The sequence below is a fragment of the Carettochelys insculpta genome, chromosome 2, assembly GCF_033958435.1.
Source record: "Carettochelys insculpta isolate YL-2023 chromosome 2, ASM3395843v1, whole genome shotgun sequence".
Lineage (NCBI taxonomy): Eukaryota > Metazoa > Chordata > Testudines > Carettochelyidae > Carettochelys > Carettochelys insculpta.
In genome coordinates, this window is record NC_134138.1 from 196,094,429 (window position 1) to 196,114,319 (window position 19,891).

A 19,891-nucleotide genomic window follows, 5' to 3' on the forward strand; every position below is an offset into this window, starting at 1 on the left:
GGGCACATTCCACCCATGTATCCGAGCGCGGAGTGGGAAAGGGCCTTATATGCAAAGTCAGATGACACCAATACGGTTATACCACCCCTCAAATTCCTCCTTGACTAATACTGAGCCAACACCAATCTAGAGACAAACAGAATGAAACAAATGCAAACATCGACCCCCATTCCCCCATCATTATACTGTCAGGGAGCCTCCTCTAGTCTGAAATCATGGGCACTGATAAGACTTGGTAGCTACAGATCTTGCATTAATTCACAAATGGATAGAACCACAGAATCTCTGTCAATGTACTTTAGAAAGGCCATGTCAAGACACTTAATCCAAGTGTCTATAACCCTTCATGTCACTGGTCCTTTCAGAAACAAGAAAAGAAATTTTAAATTCCATTCACAGAATATGAAGCACAAGACAAATTAAAAAACAAACTGGAACTATCTTTAACACAGTTCACTATATAATCTGGTTCACCTTGCTGTAGTGGAACCCCCTGGCATCCAACACAGTACCACAGACCTTACAATGTTGCTTAGCAACCCGCTCGCTTAGATTCAGGCTGGGTCCAAAGTTCAAAGATTCCAACAGGAGCCAGTCAGAAATAGTACTCTCTACCCAAAACTCACTGTGTGTGTAGCTCAGCCCCGGGGTTTATAAACTAAAGCAGGAAGCCTACTTCCAAATGATCTTTCTGCCAAATTTATATTACTAAAACAATTGAGAAAATTAAATAATCAGCATAAAGAGGGAAAAGGACAAGCAGCTACTTACTCTCTTCATTTTGAGGATACTGAACTACGATCTGAAGAAGCAGACTGAGGATTCCAGGGTTCTGATCATCATGATCACAGCCTTGCAGAGACAAGTTGAAATTACCAGGAATATTGGCAGGTTGTCTTTCGCTCAGTTGAAACACCTCCGGGCTACTGACCAGTCCAGGTAAGTAATACTCCACTCTCTGCTCCTTCCTTTCACAGTTGGAAAGGCTATAGTTGCGGAAGAAGACACTGGCTCTAAGGTTAGAAGGAACAACAAACTGCCACGTCATGAGCTCGTCTTCTGGGAAGCCCAGTGGATAGTTGGGAGACATTAGGGTTGCTGACATCTCTCCTTTAAATGTAGATTCAATAACACACAACCCTATTATAGGAAAAAAAACCCAATAAAACAAACAGGCAGCTATTAAAGGTACATACTCAAATGCACAGTACGATAGCAGTGAACTAGCAGACTTATGTTTAAAGATTTTTTTTAATATTTATCTCTGAAATATGCTAAATTACAGGGAAAAAACAAAATACATGTATTTATGTTGGTGCCATCCTGTAATGGTTGATCAGCAGTTAGAGTAAATAATCTGCTCTTGTTGGTGGCACAGAGTTCATCCAAAACACAGGCCCATCTGCCACAAATGAAGGATCAAACTTTGAGTCTTTGTGCCACAGGAGAAAGTGTGACATGTATAACTGTGTTTACTCACACTGCTTCTCTAAATTTCACACATTGCATGTGAAAAGATATTCAAATCACTGAGGAATTTAAGTGTAGAGATTTGAGTCCAATGGTTTAAGAGATCTAGAAAGAGTATACAAGGCAAAAGTCTCAAATATGTAAGGTAGAAGCTGAATCCTGACCATAGATGCCTTTCTAACATCCCTGGCATGTGCATTAAAAACCAGCTCCATGACTAACCAGGCATCAGTACAGAGAGCAAAATGCAGGATAACTACAGGTTGAACTTCTCTAATCTGGAACTCTCTCGTCCGGCAATATCCATAATCCACATGATTTTAGTTAGCTGGGTGCCCACTTATTATGGGTGTGTCCAAGTTTCCTTTAGTCCCATGAAGTTTGTTTCCAGACACCAGTCCTGGCTCTCAGTGGTCTGTGCTGTTATTTAGCTGTAATTTACCCCGTCTGTCTTCTAAGAGCCCAGTAAGCAGTGGAAGTGTTGTTAATGTGCAAGACAATACTGAGCTCCCATGGTCTGGCAAATTCTCTTGTCTGGTACCGGTCAGGTCCCGAGGGTGCTGGATTGGAGAGGTTCAACCTGTACTACTATATGTTCAGAACTCATTGCTGACCAGCAGCATCAAAGGAAGACAATATACTGTCTACTCAACAGCTAAAAATTAGTGATACTGCACTGGTCATAATTATGTATCTAACTTTTGCCTATGTAGATACAACTATGTTGTGTTTCTGAAGCAGTTTCTAGCCATAACTAATGCTAACTGGCAATCAAGTAATATGCAGAAACTTCTCAAAACCGAAACAGGGTTGTATGGACAATGCACAGAGAGCTCCATCCTTTGCCATAGAGCCGAAAGATAAAAATACAATTGTGCAAATTGCTTGTTACAGAATGGGCTTAAACAAGCTATTGTGCATATACAAACACCAGCAGACAGGTTGATGTTTCTTCCAGGCATCTTTCTTCCAGTTTCTTAAGCAGGAATGTAAGTCTGAGGAGTTCAGCACATTGTGAATAAAGAAGCTGTTAAAAGTAGGTTCAATGGCAGTCTTTGCCCATTCTCATCATTTCGTTATTCATTACTCTTTTGCAAACACTTTTGGTTTGGCTTTTAAAATCCTATGAAGTCTCAATTTAAGAAGAGTTTTGATAGTAATGTTTGATTCACAAATAGAAACATGTCATTTTTCATAATTATTAGGTTCACTGATTGAACTAAAATCATGACATTCAGAAGATGAACTAAAAAAACCTTTGAAAATATATGTAAGTACAAGAACAGGAGGGAAGTAAGTAAATTAGCAAAGTAAATACAAGACTAAAACTTGATAGCAAGGCTCAGTAAAGTAAGGAACATGACTGAGTTCTGGAAATATTTCACCGGATTTTAATAAGATGGGACAAAGGTTTGAGGCTGTAGAAACAATAGGAAAGTATAGAGATTAAACCTATAACGCCTGTGATTTTCAGTTTTGTGGGGGATATTCCTATTTCAATTTAAATAAAATAACCAGTACAAATAAAAACCTGTTTGCAAGCCACAAGAGCTAAAACTGCAAATAAATAAGTAAATACTATGCTGTACCTACTTTTTATAGAAGACCTGTTTGCTATGTTAAAGCCAGACATAGTGAGAGTTGAATTCCATGGGAGGTACAAAGCCATCACAACTCCTCCCTGAACCTTGACCCGAGACATGGTGCCATTTCTGCAGAATGTTCCGATGTTGACTCTGGTAGTGTCGATACAGCTGCTGATGCTGTAAGTGATTAAATCTGGACAAGTGTCTGTGGGCCCAATCTGCCTTAACCATGGTGTAGAGAATTTAAGTTCAAGTCCACCTTTCCTACTGGCTTTCACATCCCAGATGAAGGTCCTGTTAAGGCGAGGCAGTCCTGACGGCTGAAGATTAACATCTCCAAAGGGGCATGGGCCCGACATACAATCTAAAACACACACACACACAAAGCAGTTACACAAACCATGAATCATTGAGGAAGTTGCTGTTTTTCCTCTCTGCCCATTGTGTTCATATTTTTCTATTAATTATACTAAACTCCTAACCACCACTTAAATTACAGTGTGCAACATTCCCTCACTGTTCAAGGGTTAGCAAATCAAATAGTTTTAAGACAAGAAATCACATACACTGTACTCTTCCCTGCAGCCTCCTAGAGAAAGTAAGAACAGTATTGACAACCTTGCAGGTTCAAAACCAGTAAGTCAGGCCCTGCCATAATAATGTGATTCATTATCTTTTAAATCAGATTTTGCAAAACAATACATTTTGATTTCATTTGTCTTTTGAGCCTTTTTAGCTCATGATTTCAATCTTTCCTCCAGCTCCATGAGGGCCAAAAATCCTCTTTTTAAATGAAAACTGAGATTCGTAACTCCAGGAAACAGGGCATTTCAGAAAAATATCAAATAAAGCAAGACTTTTGATGCAATCATAAGAGTTGGTGACTCTGATGTTGGAAGCACCTGCAAGATTTGCCTCTGAGATTGTGCTCTACAGAGTCTGCTTAGCAGGCATCCCTAAGGGATTGGCACATTGGGGCCTTTAAATTGCTGCTGTAGCCCCATGTGGCACAGTCTGGGTATTGCTGAGGTCTGGAGCGTGACACAGTCTGGACTGTGCTAAGGGCTGGCTGCCTTAGCCCTGCACCTTCTGGAGACATGGAACCATGCCCCTTCCCTTTTTCCCCACACTGTCCAGGGCCCAGCAAAGTCTCTGGCCAGCCCTGGGTGCACCAGAGTATTCAGGGACATCCTGCAGCCATTGGTTACAATTTTTTAATTTCGTGGTAGTCAGGAAATCCAACTGGCAGCTTCCACATCAGTCCTGCCACTTGTTTATTTTGTCATGAACTGGATAATCACAGGTAAGGCTAGCAACATTACTATTACTATTAGTATCAGATAACCTTGAACTTAATAGCCCACTTTCAGCTGTTTATAAAACTTTACTTTTCTCTAGCCATATAGGCTGTAACTTGTCCATGCCAGATGTCTGCCTGGGGCTACATTTTTCTGGAAATTTTTAGACAGGGGAGAGGGAAAAGAAAATAGCCACCTTTTGGGGGAGGGGAGGGAACATTAGTACTCTCCTGTTTTAGACCAGCAACTTGACATTTGGCAAGGGGGCGGACTAGGTGCCAGAGATGAGCGTTCTGTCCTCTCATGAAAATCTATCCATATTTGGCCAAACTACAGGGCTTTCAATAACTGCAGGAGGGGCATGTTCCAACGAGACTTGCTAGATTTGGAATGTTACAGCTGCCAAAGATTCCGTGCTCACTGAGCATGCTCCCGCTCCTCACAAGTCCTAGTTCTGATGGACTGTGAACATACCCTCCACACAGAACAAATGAGCTTACACCAGCTGGGGACCACCAGGCCACAGAAGGACTTTCTCGGAAGTAAATGCTCTAGCGTGGGACTGGGCATTTGCTCTCTGAACCCACTGGCAGAGCATACGCCTCGTCACCCTCCAGTGCTGGGCCACACAGCAGATGACAGCCTACTACTGCGACTGGTTTTCTCTGTGGCAGAGGTCTGTGTAGCGGATCTAAAAATTTCAACCTTGCTGATGAACCATGCCAGTGTCGACATGATGCTATGTGACAGAATTTGTGTTTATTTCGGTTTGCTTTTCTAAAAATTCAAGCTACTTTAAAAGATTAAGGTTGCACGGTCAAACACACAACGGTTATGAAATACCAGAATTAAGGATTCCTATGCAACCCTAATTCAGGCCCCTTGTGTATCGGTATAATATGTTACGGTTAACAGTTTTGTTACAGTTACATGGTCATTTTTTATTTTTTCCCTCAGGATCCTAGCCTCATTCAATGCACAGAAAGACCTACTGGGGAAGAATCACAGTAGTATAGTGACAGCAGCATCTGCAGGACCCCTTCCGCAGCTGTTGAAGGTATAAGTAAATGAGGCAGGAGATTACAGGAAGGTGGAAAGAACAGGGGAGTGGCAGCTCATGGTTCAGACAGTTGAACGCTGCTTTAAACATTCTTTCCCTGACTCTTCTACAGTACTCCGGTATGATTTGGAGCAAGCCACTTGAACCAAACTTTTTGAAGGTGGCGACTAATCACATGTTCTGTGTTCTCTGGATGCCTAACTTGAGATGCTGAGGTCTGATCCAGGGCTCCCTCTAATTTTTTCCATCTATGGTCAGAACAACTTTTGTTATGTGCACCCACACGTGGATGTGTGCCACCAACAGAAACACAGGCTGCCCACCGTAGGTGGCTGTGAGCGCTCTGCTAATCAGCTCATGGGAAACATATGATTCTCTCCTACACAGCTGCCCAAGCGCTCAGCTTCCAGGGAACACTAGTCTGATACCTGTGAAAGGGCTAAACATTCAAAACTGCAACTGTACGTCAGTGCGAGGTATAAAGTAGGAATGTAAATATCAATTAAAACCATTAACTAGTGTTATGTCAGTTAACAGGTTAAACTGATATTTACATCTCTACTTTAAAGTGATTAAGCAATTAAAATTACACTGTTTAATCCTTGGTGGCTGGCACATGGCTCCCACCTGCCAGGCATAGCAGGAGCTGTGCCAGGCCAGCCTGCCCACCACAGATTGGGCTGGGGCTGCTCCAGCACAGTGGTGGTCAGGGTCCTGCCTACCCACCTGCAGCCCAAAGACCACTTGCCTGCCATGTGGCTGGGTCTCTGGCTCACCTTACAGGGTTGATGTGAAAATAAATCCACTAATATTAAAGCTCTCAGATATACTAGTAATATGCACTATAGAAAAAAACCAGGAAGAAATTAATAATTCTGTCCTCAGAGCTAGATTTAATAGTGCCAAGTAAATAAGGCCTCATGTCTTATTTACTTCACACCATTACTTTTTTTTTATGCTCATCGTTTTATGCGCAATCAGCATAAAACAAAATACTGAATGAGGCCAGGGGCCCTGTGGAAAAAAGGGTATGATTTTGTCATTAAAATTCACAGCATAATGCCCATGCACAATGGGGACAAATTCAAGTGAACAGGCCACCTTCATTCTCCCATTTCCTAGCTTCTGAGTGCCTCACTTTGCAGCTTTTAGTTCTGCTAATGTTATCTGTGTACAATAGGTATGTATATTACCCTCTGATGAGTTGAATCAGACTTGCTCTCATATGTGTCAGCTAAAAGAGAAGGATTAGTTATGAGTTCCCAACGTTGGATAGGGGCCTATGTATGTATGACAATGAGCGTATCTCCACTCTCACGTACACAGTAGTGATAACCATTAATTCCTATGTAGCCCACAATTTGTTCAATAGTCCTTCTGTACATGGTGTTAACTTAACAACCATATATAAACTGTGTGTGCAGTGTGGAAAACATATCTAGCCACCGAATAATGAGCCAACATACATGTATGAATGTTTATGCATGGCAATCAACCCAGGATAGATCTCAATAACGCTACCCCATACCTGCAGTGGCCACCCCTACACCAGCCAGATTTGCTAGCACAGACCCTGGCTCTCATCCAGAAGCCGGCTAAGGTCAAATGAGACACTCTGAAGTCTGTGCTAGGAGCTAAATTAATTAGAACAATTAGAAATTTGTTAATAACTATTTCTGCAACAACTTGGTTTCCAATGTGGCATGTCCATATTTCACACTGTGAGCAAACATACCAAGTTCAATGAAGTTCTCACATATTACAAGCTATGTATCAACTTTCCACTGTGAACAGGCCTGCCACGCCAGAGCTCTGGCCCCTTTGAAATGCCATGACAGTACCGTGTCGCTCCTCTGCATGCAGCTCTGAAGGAGTATTGCTGCCCCCGCCACAGGGCTGACTGCCCTAAACTTTGCACCTTCTGCCATTGGCCTGTTTTTCTGGAGGTGGGTGCAACCTCCCACTGATTCTGCATGCTCTGTCTCTAGCTCAGCCTGTGGTAGTTACTACAAGATGGCATAATGAGCAAGATATTCCTGTAACTCTTTATGAGCCAGACACTAAACAAGAATGAGAGGGGGATTAAGAAATTCTGAAAGCGGAATTTTTAAACACGTCTTACCAATGTTCTTCTGTATTTCCATGACTAAATATTTCTCTGGTGTTGCACATGTGAAATTATAATTTCCATTCCCATCAGCAGCAGTTATCCTAAATTCAGGTTGGCATATCTTTCCCCTACAGATTTTACAGTCTTGTAGAGGTGGAACAGAAGGCCCACGTTTAATTGTGATTGTGATGTTGTCCATAGCATGACGGGATATTGAAAAAGAACCTGAAAAGAAAGAATAAATATTCTTCACATGAGATCATTTCCCCATGCAGCCAAGGATGCTACATTTTAAACAGCAACATTTTTGATCGTTGTTTTTAAAATTTGAAACATTAAGCCAACAACACACTCTAGATACCTGGTTGAAACAGCAACAAAAAAATCTGCGTGTGGCATCTGCCAAATTTTTTGTTATGGTAAATGAAAAAAGAAAGATGCTGGTGTAAATCACCAAGTGATCCATCCCCTGTTGTCCATTCCCACTTTCCAGCAATCAAAGGGCAGGGACACCATCTCTACCCGTTCTAGCTAACGGTCATTGATGAAACTGTCCTGTTAACAAAGAGTACCATTCCTGATTCAGTTCATGTGTACTGTCCTTGTTTTAGTCCAATTATAACTGAGACACTGATATTGATAACAAGCAGTTCTGTAGCACCCTATGGACTAACCAATTTATTTATTAGATAATGAACTTCCGTGGGAAAGACCCACTTTGAGTAGAAAATATTCACCTCTGATGAAGTGGGTCTTACCCACAAAAGCCCATTACCTAATAAATGTGTTAGTTTGTAAGGTGCTACAGGACTACTTGTTCTTTGTGAAGCTATAGACTAACACAGCTTCTGTCTGATATTGACAACATTTGGGCTGAGATCCCTATGGGAGTTAGATGCCTAAATACCTTTCAGGATCTGGGCCTTATTAGTCACAGTTGCTAGTATCCCGACTTTGGACCTGGCCCTGTTATCCCCACGAGACTATCAGTTTCCATGTCTGTGAGCATATATGGAACTTGAGATTCAATTCAGGAAGTGTATACACAAACCAATTAGAATGTGAGCCTTAATTGGAACCCCTGTACAGAGCAGGAGACACCCATGTTAGTAAGTGCAGTGACAGCATCTTACTATAGCCTCACCATTGTTCATGACAATCCACACGGGCAGGGCATTATGTCAATGTTGAGAAACAATCGTTTTTAAAACACAAAATCCTCTGGATTCTCCCTGTGAGCTTCTCCTGTTTTGTTCATGAGGAGTGAAGTGACTGCATGTTAAATTGAACAACAGAGCTTTATTAAATCCTTGAATGCTCTCTCCATGTAGCTGAATTTTCCCTCCACCTAACTCCCTGTTCCACTCATGTCCTCTCACTAACAGTCCCTCTAGGGAAACATGGGCTGTCTGATGGTAGTTCCATAGTTGCATCACTTTCACCACAATTTAGCTTACCTAGCGACAAATCCTCCTTCCAGGCCACAGCTTACGCAGAAGACATTTGTAAGGAATAGCTTATTATCTAAGTGTTTGGACATGAATGCAAGAAGCCTGGGAAACAAACAGGAGGAATTAGAGGCCCAGGCACAGTCAGGGAAGTATGAGGTGATTGCAATAACGGAGACTTGGTGGGATGACTCAGACAGCTGGAGCACTGTCATGGAAGGGTATAAACTGTTCAGGGAGGACCGGCAAGGGAGAAAAGAAGGAGGAGTTGTGATTTATGTGAGAGAGCAATATGATTGATCCAAGCTCCAGTTTATGGAGGATGAAGAGACAGTTGAGTGTCTTTGGGTTAAGCTTAGAAGGGGAAGCAACAGAGGTGATGTAGTGTTTGGTGTCTGCTATAGGCCGCCATATCAGGTAGATGAGGTAGATGAGAATTTCTTCAGACAGCTGAGAAAAGCTTCCAAATCACAGATGCTGGTTCTCATGGAATACTTCAATCACCTAGAGGTTTGTTGGGAGACTAATACAGCAGCACACAGATAATTCAGGAAGTTTTTGTAAAATGTTGGGGACAACTTCCTGGTACAAGTGCTGAAGGAGCCAACCAGAGGTCAGGCACACCTTGACCTGCTGCTCACAAACAGGAGAGAAATAGTAGGAGAGAGAGAAGCGGGTGGAAACCTGGGCTGCAGTGATCATGAGATGGTAGATTTCAGGATTCTGACAAAAAGAAGAAAGATGAGCAGTAAAACACAGACCCTTGATTTCAGAAGAGCAGACTTCGACTCCCTAAGAGAACTGATGGGCAGGATCCCCTGGGAAGCTAATATGAAGGGTAAAAGAGTTCAGGAGAACTGGCAGTATTTTAAAGAGGTCTTATGGAAGGCCCAGGAACAAACCATCCTGATGCACAATAAGAAAAACAAATATGGTAGGCAACCAGCTTGGCTTACAAGGGAAATCTTTGGTCATCTTAAACTCAAAAAGGATGCCTAAAAGAAGTGGAAACTTGGACAGATGGATATGGAGCAGTATAAATATATGGCTGGAGAATGCCAGGGGGTAATCAGGAAAGCAAAATCATAATTGGAACTGCAGCTAGCAAGGAATGTGAAGAGCAACAAGAAGAGAGGTATTTTAACAATAAGAGGACTATCAGGGAGGGTGTGGGGCCGTTACAGGATGAGGGAGGTAACATGGTGACTGATGATGTGGGAAAGGCTGAAGTACTCAATGCAGCAAGGGAGGTTTAGATTGGAATTTAGGAAAAAGGTTCCCTTATTAGGGTAGTTAAGCACTGAAATAAATTGTCTAGGGAGGCTGTGGAATCGCCATCACCACAAATTTTTAAGAGCAGGCTAGACAAATGCCCTGTCAAAGAAGGTCTACATGGTGAGTGGTCCTGCCATGAATGTAGGGGACTGGACTTGATGACCTCTAAATGTACCTTTGAGTTCTATGATTTCCTCCACGTGTGGGAGGGCTGACTGAAGGATCCACGTAAACACGGCTTCACCTTCCCAATCCTTTCCACCAAACTTACAGGGATGGGCTGTGGAGTGCTGCACCAGAATGCTGACGCATGAGGAGTCAGTCTCTGCATATCCCTTTTGCTACCCTTACTTGTGGTATCGTTTGGTGCTTGGGAAAGACAACCGAAGTCTAAGCAACCTGTATAATGAAACGGCACTTTTCATTCAGAGTACAGAATAGTAAGAGTTCAGTCTTCAAAGGATATTGTACTGCGGATACGGTGCTATAAAAACAAAAAAAAATTGCAAAATAAAACTGGCTGGAAGAGCAAGACTATTCAACAAACAACTCAATCTCTGAGCCAAATTTGAGCCTGTGAGGATTTACATGATGCACGGCATAAGAGGCAAAGTAGCATAACTGCACTGATTCAGAGGGAATGTGAGCACCGACTGTCACCCCTTTGGTATTCGGCAAAGTTCAATTTCAACCCTGGAGTAAGTGGATGAAATCTGTGTGGATGCCAGTGGAACTTAGTTATGGCTGAATACAGCCCCAGAAATGTTGGGGATGGTGAGAGAGCTTTGTTTATACAATCACCTCTTAGCTGTTTATGCTATCATCAATTCCTTTTTTCCTACTGCCCTACTATTGCAGGGGTAACACCATCATCTTGCCCTATTTTCATGATGTTACCATGAGTCCTAAAGCTCCAGACTCAGAAGTCATGACTCTAACAGAGCTCCTCCTTTCAATTTTTAAAATAATGTAAGTTTCTAACCTTCACGGGTACAGAACAAAGCCTGAAAAAACAAAGATAAACCAAACAAAACCTAAAGGCTCAAGAGAGAGAGAAACAAAAGGGATTCCAAGAGTCTTGTTTTTAAGTCTAATTTGTAAGCCAGATACTTGATTTTCTTAGAACTTGACAACACTGCATTCACTTGTTCACTTTACACACCTTCCAAAAGCAAGATCTGCCTAAACCATGCTGTGCCACTTACTTATTCTCTACAACTTACAGCATGATGGCCCCATGAGTTCAATAGTCAAGCATCAGACCTTAATAAAATTCCTCTGATCTATAACAACTCTATACTATATTTCCCCATCCCTAAAATGTTTTCATGGATTATCAACAATCTCAGTTTTCCTAGATTTTAAATGTTTGCTTCTAAGATTGCTTTCAATTGTGCTGTATTTAAATCTAAGCTACAAGTACTTTCCCTGGGAGCTTAAAAGACTGCTATGTTAAGAAATACCAGAGAGGGTTGAACAGGCCAGTTCATGTTTACAAAGAAAAATCTGTTGTGCCACATGGATTTAATGAAACAATCTGGTCTTCCTAACTCTTTAAGAGAGTTGTGCTTACTTTTGTTATGCAACACCTGAGACTAGTAGGCTTGATTTATCAGCATAGTGGGACAGAAGTGTTATTTGTGTGCCTTTTACAGCTGCTGTGTCTCATGTGGATACACCCATCCCACCTCCAAGAGAAGAAGGGGTCACATCAGGGACTAGAGGGAAACCTTCCTATGCCAAAGGCCCTGCATCTAGGTTTCATCAGTATCAGTGCAACACATCTGATGGGAAGTTTTACAGACAGCGAACCTGCAAGCCATTTATCCCCAAAGAAGGCTCGCTTAATGCGGTTTTATCGCTGCCATCATTTCAATTCATCCTGGCAGCAGCATCCTAGTTCATACACTTGTTCAGCAGTTTTAGAAGCAGAGGAAAAAGCAGTGTGATATGTTAATAACAAAATATCCTGACCCTGTTCTTCTCACAGATTAGCATTTACCGAACTGTGCTCTGCACAATGTCAATAGGTGTGCCATGAAAAAATTTTGGTGCTAGCAATATTTTTCCTTCTAAAATATTAAATAATAAATTACGTGTATGAAAAATACTAGGGTATATTAGTAATTATACTAGGGTATATCAGATCGTAGGTATATTAATATTTATAATGCATTCATAATAGTAGTTATTATGCAACTCATGCCAAAACAGAGATGCAAAAACACTCTTCCCATTAAAAAACTGTCAAATGTTACTTATTTTATTTTCCAGTAGTTTTCTGCAAAAATAACAAATTTATAAAAAACACAAAATTTAAAAATATTTCCCCTTTTTTTCATTTTGCTTTGTGTTACTTTTTCACAGAAATGTTTTTTTAAGCTTTAAGGAAGGGCAGTCATTTTTTGAACAATATGATTTTTGTACAAAAGAACAACACTATCTTTCTTTCAGCTGTTATACTGAGGTTTCATTTTGGGTTTGTACTTAATTATAGGATTGCTAATAGTCCTCCTAGCAGAACATCATTAGTTATTAATTCAGATTTTCTTTTACTTTTTGTTCTTTGTAAAATAAGAGATCTAAAAAATCTAACTGTGAAATCAACTGTTGAGCATTATGTGCAGCAATTTTTCTGTATGCAACCCCTCTTTCACCCAAACCAGCATGCATTTGTGCCGTCAACACAGTCCAAACCCAGAAATGTTCCGTTGCCAAATTAGTTTGGGAAATGCTGCCTGAGATCAATGCAATTGAAATATTCTCATTCACTTGAACAAAGATATGAAAACTAACACCGTAATTCCATGTTTGGGCTCAATCCCAGTCTCATGGAAGTCAATGGGAACTGCTCAGTTCTCCTATCTTCTCTTTAGGGGAATGGTTCTCCAAGTTAGGCAAGTGCAGCGGTGACCCACAAGACAGTTTCCTTTCTCCACTTCCTGTTCTCCACACACAGCAGTTCTCTGAGTTGAAATTTGATTAGCTATTTTTAGGTTACTCCCTATTTCACTTTTTCATTTGGCTTTGTGCTATTCTATGCACGTGGCACACAAAAACACACTTTTACAACGGCCGTCTTTAATCTTGCTGATATTGATCAGTACAGTAAACTCTTGCATTTAATGGACTTTCAGGAATAGCAAGCACCCCTTCCCCCGATTAGTCCATTAAATTGAGGGTTTACTGTATGGTAGCTGATACAGAGGGAGCTAATGGTGCTTGTTTCTTCCTTGCTTAAAGTAATTTTCATGTTCAGCACTCATTTAGAAATAAAAGCCTATTCTTATTCTTTCCTCTCATTTACTTCCCACGGCAGTGGTGCTAGCTTTCACTTTTCCCTTTGTAGTCCCTGGAAACCCTGAAATAGTGTAAGTATTCTTGTAACAAACCAAGACAGAATACAGACAACATGGGCTTTCACAGAGGGGCGACAGCCACTGCAGACCCTGGGGTAAGGCATGGGGTGGGTGGCTCTGCACCCCCTGAAAGGGTGGAGCCTTGAGCAGATACCCCTCTGCACCACCCAGAACATGGCACGCCCTGCCTTCTTAGCCCGTGGAGCGGTACTCCGACAGCAGCTCAAAAGGGCCTGGGGCTCCAGTCGCCACCACTCCCACAGCAGCAGAGGGCAGGAGGTCCAGGCCCCTTTGAATTTCCAGGCTCTGAGGCAACTCCTGCTTTTGCCCCCACTCCCTATTGGTAGGCCTGGTCTTTAACAGAGATCAGCACCAAGCTCCACACTGCAGGAAAACACATCCATGGATATTACTACAGTAAACCCTCGATTTTAGAGACCCTGATTGAGTGGACTTTGGGAGCCATGGACATCCACCAGCCCCCCACCCACACCTTTGTTTCCCAAAGTCTGCTGGGGTCCACAGTATCCTAAATCCACAAGCCCTGCTACCCCCCCCAAAAGCATGTAAGACGACTTACCAGAGCTGCCACTGGAGCCACCTTGTGCTCCTCCCACCAGGGCTGGGGCACATACGCAGGCAAATGGCATTCACGGTGGGAGGAGCACACGGCACTCTCAGCAGTGATGGCTGCTCCTCCAGGCCATGACAAAGTCTCCAGCTGTAGCAGCGCCAGCTGCAGTGGCAGCGCTTCCAGCCACGGCAGTGCTCCAAGCCATGATGGAGCCTCCAGCTGCGGCTCCAGCAGGGGTCCAAGCCACGGCTCCTCAAGCAGCGGCTGGTCTGGTGAGTCGCTGGCTTTTTTTAGGAGGGGGGAGTGGAGGGGAGGGGCAGACTGGGGCTGGGGGAACCTGGCAGGGGTGGATGGGTGCCAGGGCAAATACAGAATAAACCCTCAAATTCAACGGACTTTTGGGTTTAACAGAGACCCCTCCCTGCCACTAGTCCATTAAATTGAACGTTTACTGTATTCACCAAGCCCCAATAAGACTAAAGCACATCCTTATCTTTAAACAAATGATTACTTAGTGGTAACTTTAACAAAGTATTCCCAAGCTGGGGCACCAAAGCAGGACTTTTTACTATCTTAAGACAGACTGAGATAATGCCAATGACAAAGCAACAGACTCTTCTCTCTGCTGTGGCCTCCTATGAGAACAGGGTGGGCAATAAGTGGCCTAAGGGCCAGACATTGTTTGCCAAGGTTTATCCCCTGGCCAGCTGAGAGATACTTTGTTTACCTGAATGTTTACAGGCACAGCCGCTCCCAGCTCCTTTTGGCCACAGTTTGCCATTCCTAGTCAATGGAAGCTGCAGGAAACAGTGGTTTGGCCCACCTATTTCCTGCAGCTCCCTTTGGCCAAGAACAGTGAACCATGCACAACAGGAACTACAAGCAACCATACCTGTAGGCGCTCAGGTAAATGAAGTGTCTGGAAACAGGCCAGGCCTACCCTGAGCAAACTGTGTCCAGCTCACAGGCAGCTTATTTCCTACCCTGAGTAAGAAATCTGCAGACACACCTTTATGCCGTATCACTGCACAAACATCTGCGTAACATAAAATTTCAGTGGTATTTTACTCTCCAAAATGATTGACACCAAAGAACAGGACCATCAGGAGTGTCTTTACTGTAAACGTTAGATTAGCGTAATTTACTGAATTGAATGTAGTCTTCCTGAAACAAAAGGTCATACACACACAAGTACATCCAGTGTTTCCAGAGTCCCTTAACATTTAGGGCTGAATAGTCCAGAAAATATACTTTAGAGCATGCAGACAAGAATATATAAATTATTTCTACTGTGGTGCTTTGTAAGCACCATAATCACTTCATAACTCATCCCGGTCTGTCTTTGTCTATGCTTTTCTCCATGTCACCTTATTAGAATTACCAAGAATTGTACATGCTGCTTGTAAGGAAGGAATTTCCACATACTGTAAATGCTGCTTGGTATGATGACTCACAGGATATTTAACAAGAAAGATATTTACTTTTCATCTACATAATGTCATACAGATTTTGGGATGGAAGGAACCTTCTGCAGACCATCCAACCCTGCCTTTGCATTGTGGAAGGATTTATTCAGATGACTCCCTAAATCATCTCGGACAGACGGGGTCTAATCTAGCCCTGGATTCCTAAAGCGATGGCAATTCCACAGCCACTGTGGACAGTTTGTTCCACTGCCAAATTTTCCCTGACACTGAAGCACACTACTTTCTGTTCTGGCCTAGGCTCCTCTTTAATACCTAATCCTTGTTCTCTTGGTAATTTCCCTGTATTTCTTGGTAATGCCTTCCCTCAGTCCAAAATCACCATTCTCTGCCAGTCTTACACAGGCTTATATTTTCCAGAACTTTCATCTGTTTGTCTGCTCTGAACACTCTCCAATTTGTCTTACAACATACAATTTGTTTTTTACACAACCTCAACAGCAGCCTAATTCCACATCCATTACTGGTAGTTATCCTACTCAATTTACAATGCAGTCTCCTGTATTACATCCCAATGTAACATTTGTTTACATTTGCAATAATAAGGGGTAATGTTATTGTGAAGGATAAATGGACACTGAGACAATAACATAATACAGAAAAAATTTAGAGTTATTGATTGGCTTTGATTTCACACAAAGGTTTATTTCATTATACCTTCCACAACAAACCACTTTTACATTTCCCTTATTGAAGCTAATTTTTTTAATTTAAATATTTTTATCAAGTTTATCCATATTTTTCAATGAAATGAGCAATTTCTTTCGTTTCCATCTGCAAGGCTGATTTCTATGATCTTCTCCATACCCTTCAGTCCAGGATAAAAATGAGCCACCTAAACAGACTTGCTTTGTTGACAGCCCTTAATCTGCAGGGTAACATGTTAATGACTTGACACTACACTATAGAGGTAATGAGCTATTTGAAAGCGATCAGTCAAACTAAACAAACCAAGATTGAGGGAAGCAGTACAAGCAAAATTCAGACACCCTTTTGGTGCAATCATTCGTGCTAAAACTGGTTTTCTCTTCTTGTCAAATACAACAAAGAGGAGGGTCAGACTGACATACTCACTTACAAAGCAAAGGGGGTTTTATTTACACTTACTGCCTAAACAGCTTTCATGTTTTGATGGCAAGCTTGTTCCTTTGGTAACTCAAATGGCCTTTTGCTGTTTGGGCCTATTTTTAACATCTAGTTTATTAGGATTATAGAGTTCATACTTCAGGAAGTTTACCTTCAGGAAGCCTTTATGACAATTAAGGCCCCAGTCCTGAAAAGATTTATTGAGTCTCATGGGACTGCTCACATACTTAACTTCTAACATAAGCACAAGGCTTTGAAGAATTTAACAGACTCAGGCAATTTGCAGGAAAAAGCTAAACGTCTTGTCAGTTTATTACATAAAAATTGGGTCTGACTTCCATTTTTATATGTAACTAGAAGATTTACCCAGGGTTGCTTGGATCCTTCAGGACAGAGTGCTGAGGGTGTGGTGAGTGCAGGCAGGGGCTTGGAAATGTGGGGGAGCAGGGCTGGAGATGGGGAAGCTAGGGAGAAAGTAGGGATGCAGGAGTCATGGCAGGGGGTTGGGAGACGAGGGGCTCAGGGAAGGTGCCAGGGGATGCAAGAGGCAGGGCATGGGATAAAGAGGCGTGAAGAGCTCATGAGAGTGGGTGGATGTGGTTGGCAGTTGCTCCCTGGGGTTGGCCCAGGGAGGTGGGGGCCACACTGGCAGGCTTCTGGCATTATTCCCAAGGGAAAGCCTGGGGTGGCAGAGGCCACACTGCCTAGCTCTGTGGCTCTCTGGGCACACTTGCTTACTGCCCCCTTCACTCATTCTGGAATACAACTGCCCCTGCCATCAGACCCCTCCCTTTCCAATGGATGAGAAAGTATTGCATTCCGTGTACACACCATTGTCCAGGAACAACCAAACCTGGACCTTGCTTTAAGTGAGGGGTGGGCCCCCTCAGGGGTGTGTGAAATTTCCTAAGCGGGGTGCAGCACGATCGGCTGCTGGGTGTCAGGCTCTTCCATCTTATTAAAAATGTTGAAATCTGTTACTGTTTTTATATATGTGTATTTACATTTATATACTGATTAATAAAGTTTTTACATTCTACATATTCTCTTACACATACCAAAAAGGTTTTTGTTCATATGAACATAACCAAAATTTTTCTTGGTTTGGATTACATTTGGCACATGGGGGGGAAGTCTACTGCTAATTGCAGGGATGAAAATGGGGCCCGCTCTAAAAAGTTTGCTCACCCCTGCTTTAATTTATGATAAGAGGAAGCTGCACACCAAATTTGGTGATCCTACCTCTTACCGTTTAGGAGGAGATCCTGAACGAACAGACACATGGATGGATGGATGGATAAATGAATATGCAAATTCTCTTAAATATATACAAACTTCCCCCTTTGTAAAACATTATGAAGGAATTTGTGCTTTGTAAAGTAAACTATTTTTGTAAAGTATGCAGTACAAGACAAAAAAAGTGAGTACATAGCAAGAGGATAAGGAAGTGTCAGACTTGTCCAATGAAAGGAACATTAAACACAAAGCATGTTTCCTCTGGTTTCTGTAACCTCTATGAATATTGAGCCACCACATCAAACCTATTTTATAGCAAAACTACCCCGTGACTGAGCTTTCATACCAAAGATATCTCTAGTATAGACTATGTGAGACGTCAGCATCCCAGAGATCACTCAGAACGGGAAGGCTGGCATTAGTCTAAGTGGGTTTGCCATACCCATGTACAATCCTGCTACTCTTTCATTCTTTTCTTTGGTTTCCACTAAAGTGATTTTCAGAGCCTTGTCCTTTCTGGTTGGTGAAAGCCAGTGGGGGCCATACAGGACTTTTGTTGGCTGAGATTATCAGGTTTTGGCTAGGGGGACATGAAAGGGGTACCAGTAGTTCTCAAAGAAGCAACAGAGACACCATTGGTCAAGGAACCAAGGAAACTGAAACTCTGGCTAGCAATGCACATTCATTTCCCATTTTTTGGGAGTGTGAGGGAGGATACTTTGGCAAGGCAGCTCAAGTGAAGACTTGATTCTTCAGATTTCTTTAACAAGGACAATATTGCTGTAAGGTGCAGCATCTCCTCCAGGTAATAGATAAGGTGTCCATGCTGATTCTTTTAGATCATTGAGCACCTGCTGAGGTTGTTTAAAAGGCTTTCTTGACTTGCTTGCAGAGTCTAGCAAAAGCACATTGTGTTCCCCAAAGGATTCTATTTTTTTTCTTTTTAAACCAAGAGAGCCCAAATAGTAGCCACAGGCAATTGTCCTTTTGTTTGAGCATTCTCTCCTGCAGGATCACATAGTAATCTATATTGTCATCCTACATGTATATGGGGTGCCTGGCACAGGTTGTAATGCACTCAGAATGCTCCTGGTAGCTGGCTCTATTTCCATCATGTCTCCTGGGCCAGAGCAGTGGAACAAAATTTTAGTCTCTTTATGAAATTGGGGTCTGGATGATGACAGCAACTTATTCAGAATAAGACTGGTGGAAGCAGATGGAAGAGCTGGCAGAAGTTATACACGTGTCTCTAACTAACGAAATGGACCATAACCTCTAACACAGATGTGCTACTAAATTCTTAGTTGTGTCTCCATGTACAGATAGCATGGCAAAGACCAATTTTTCTCATCTGACATGCATGGAAAAGAAGTGTGATTCTTCTGCAATATTTACATTATTACAATTTTCCACACCTTGTCATCTCAAGATTAGATTGCTGTAATGCACTCTACATCTGGCAACTTGGAAAAAGAATGTAAGCACTTGATTAGTAAGTAAAGCTGCATTCTGGGAGCATAATTACACTCATGCTCTGGAGTCTACATTGGCTGCCAACAGAACCAAACCCCAACACAGAGATCAAGATGCTGGTGGGCTGAGAGCTGTTACCTGCCTCCATATGCTACACTGTCATCAGTGAGATAAGCAGAAACTCCCTAGATATAAAAGGAGGAGCAGATGGCAGGATGCTCCCAAAGGGTCCTTAAATTTGGAGTATACTCTCTTATCTTCATTTCACCACAGCCAAGATTATCCTGTTTTCTGGGCACATTGCATCTTCCCTGCCACCCTCAAGCTTTTAGATGCAGTTTATTTTCTTATCCTTGCGTTTGCAGGCAGTTTTAAAATTGGATGAGCAACTCCTTTATGTTATATCATTTCTACTGTGTATTTAATTGATGT

The 19,891-nt window shown here is 42.2% G+C and overlaps 1 protein-coding gene across 2 annotated transcripts in view; it reads right to left on the reverse strand.

The window, feature by feature from the left end:
- Positions 1-19,891, reverse strand: part of CDCP1 (CUB domain containing protein 1) — an 80,726-nt gene that overhangs the window by 19,501 nt on the left and 41,334 nt on the right. For both annotated transcript variants that reach the window (XM_074988247.1, XM_074988246.1), the window contains exons 2-4: positions 7,537-7,749; positions 3,064-3,420; positions 772-1,140 (exon numbers count right to left, since the gene is read on the reverse strand). In XM_074988247.1, coding sequence (XP_074844348.1) covers positions 772-1,140; positions 3,064-3,420; positions 7,537-7,749 — 939 coding nt within the window. The remainder of the gene's footprint in view (positions 1-771; positions 1,141-3,063; positions 3,421-7,536; positions 7,750-19,891) is intronic.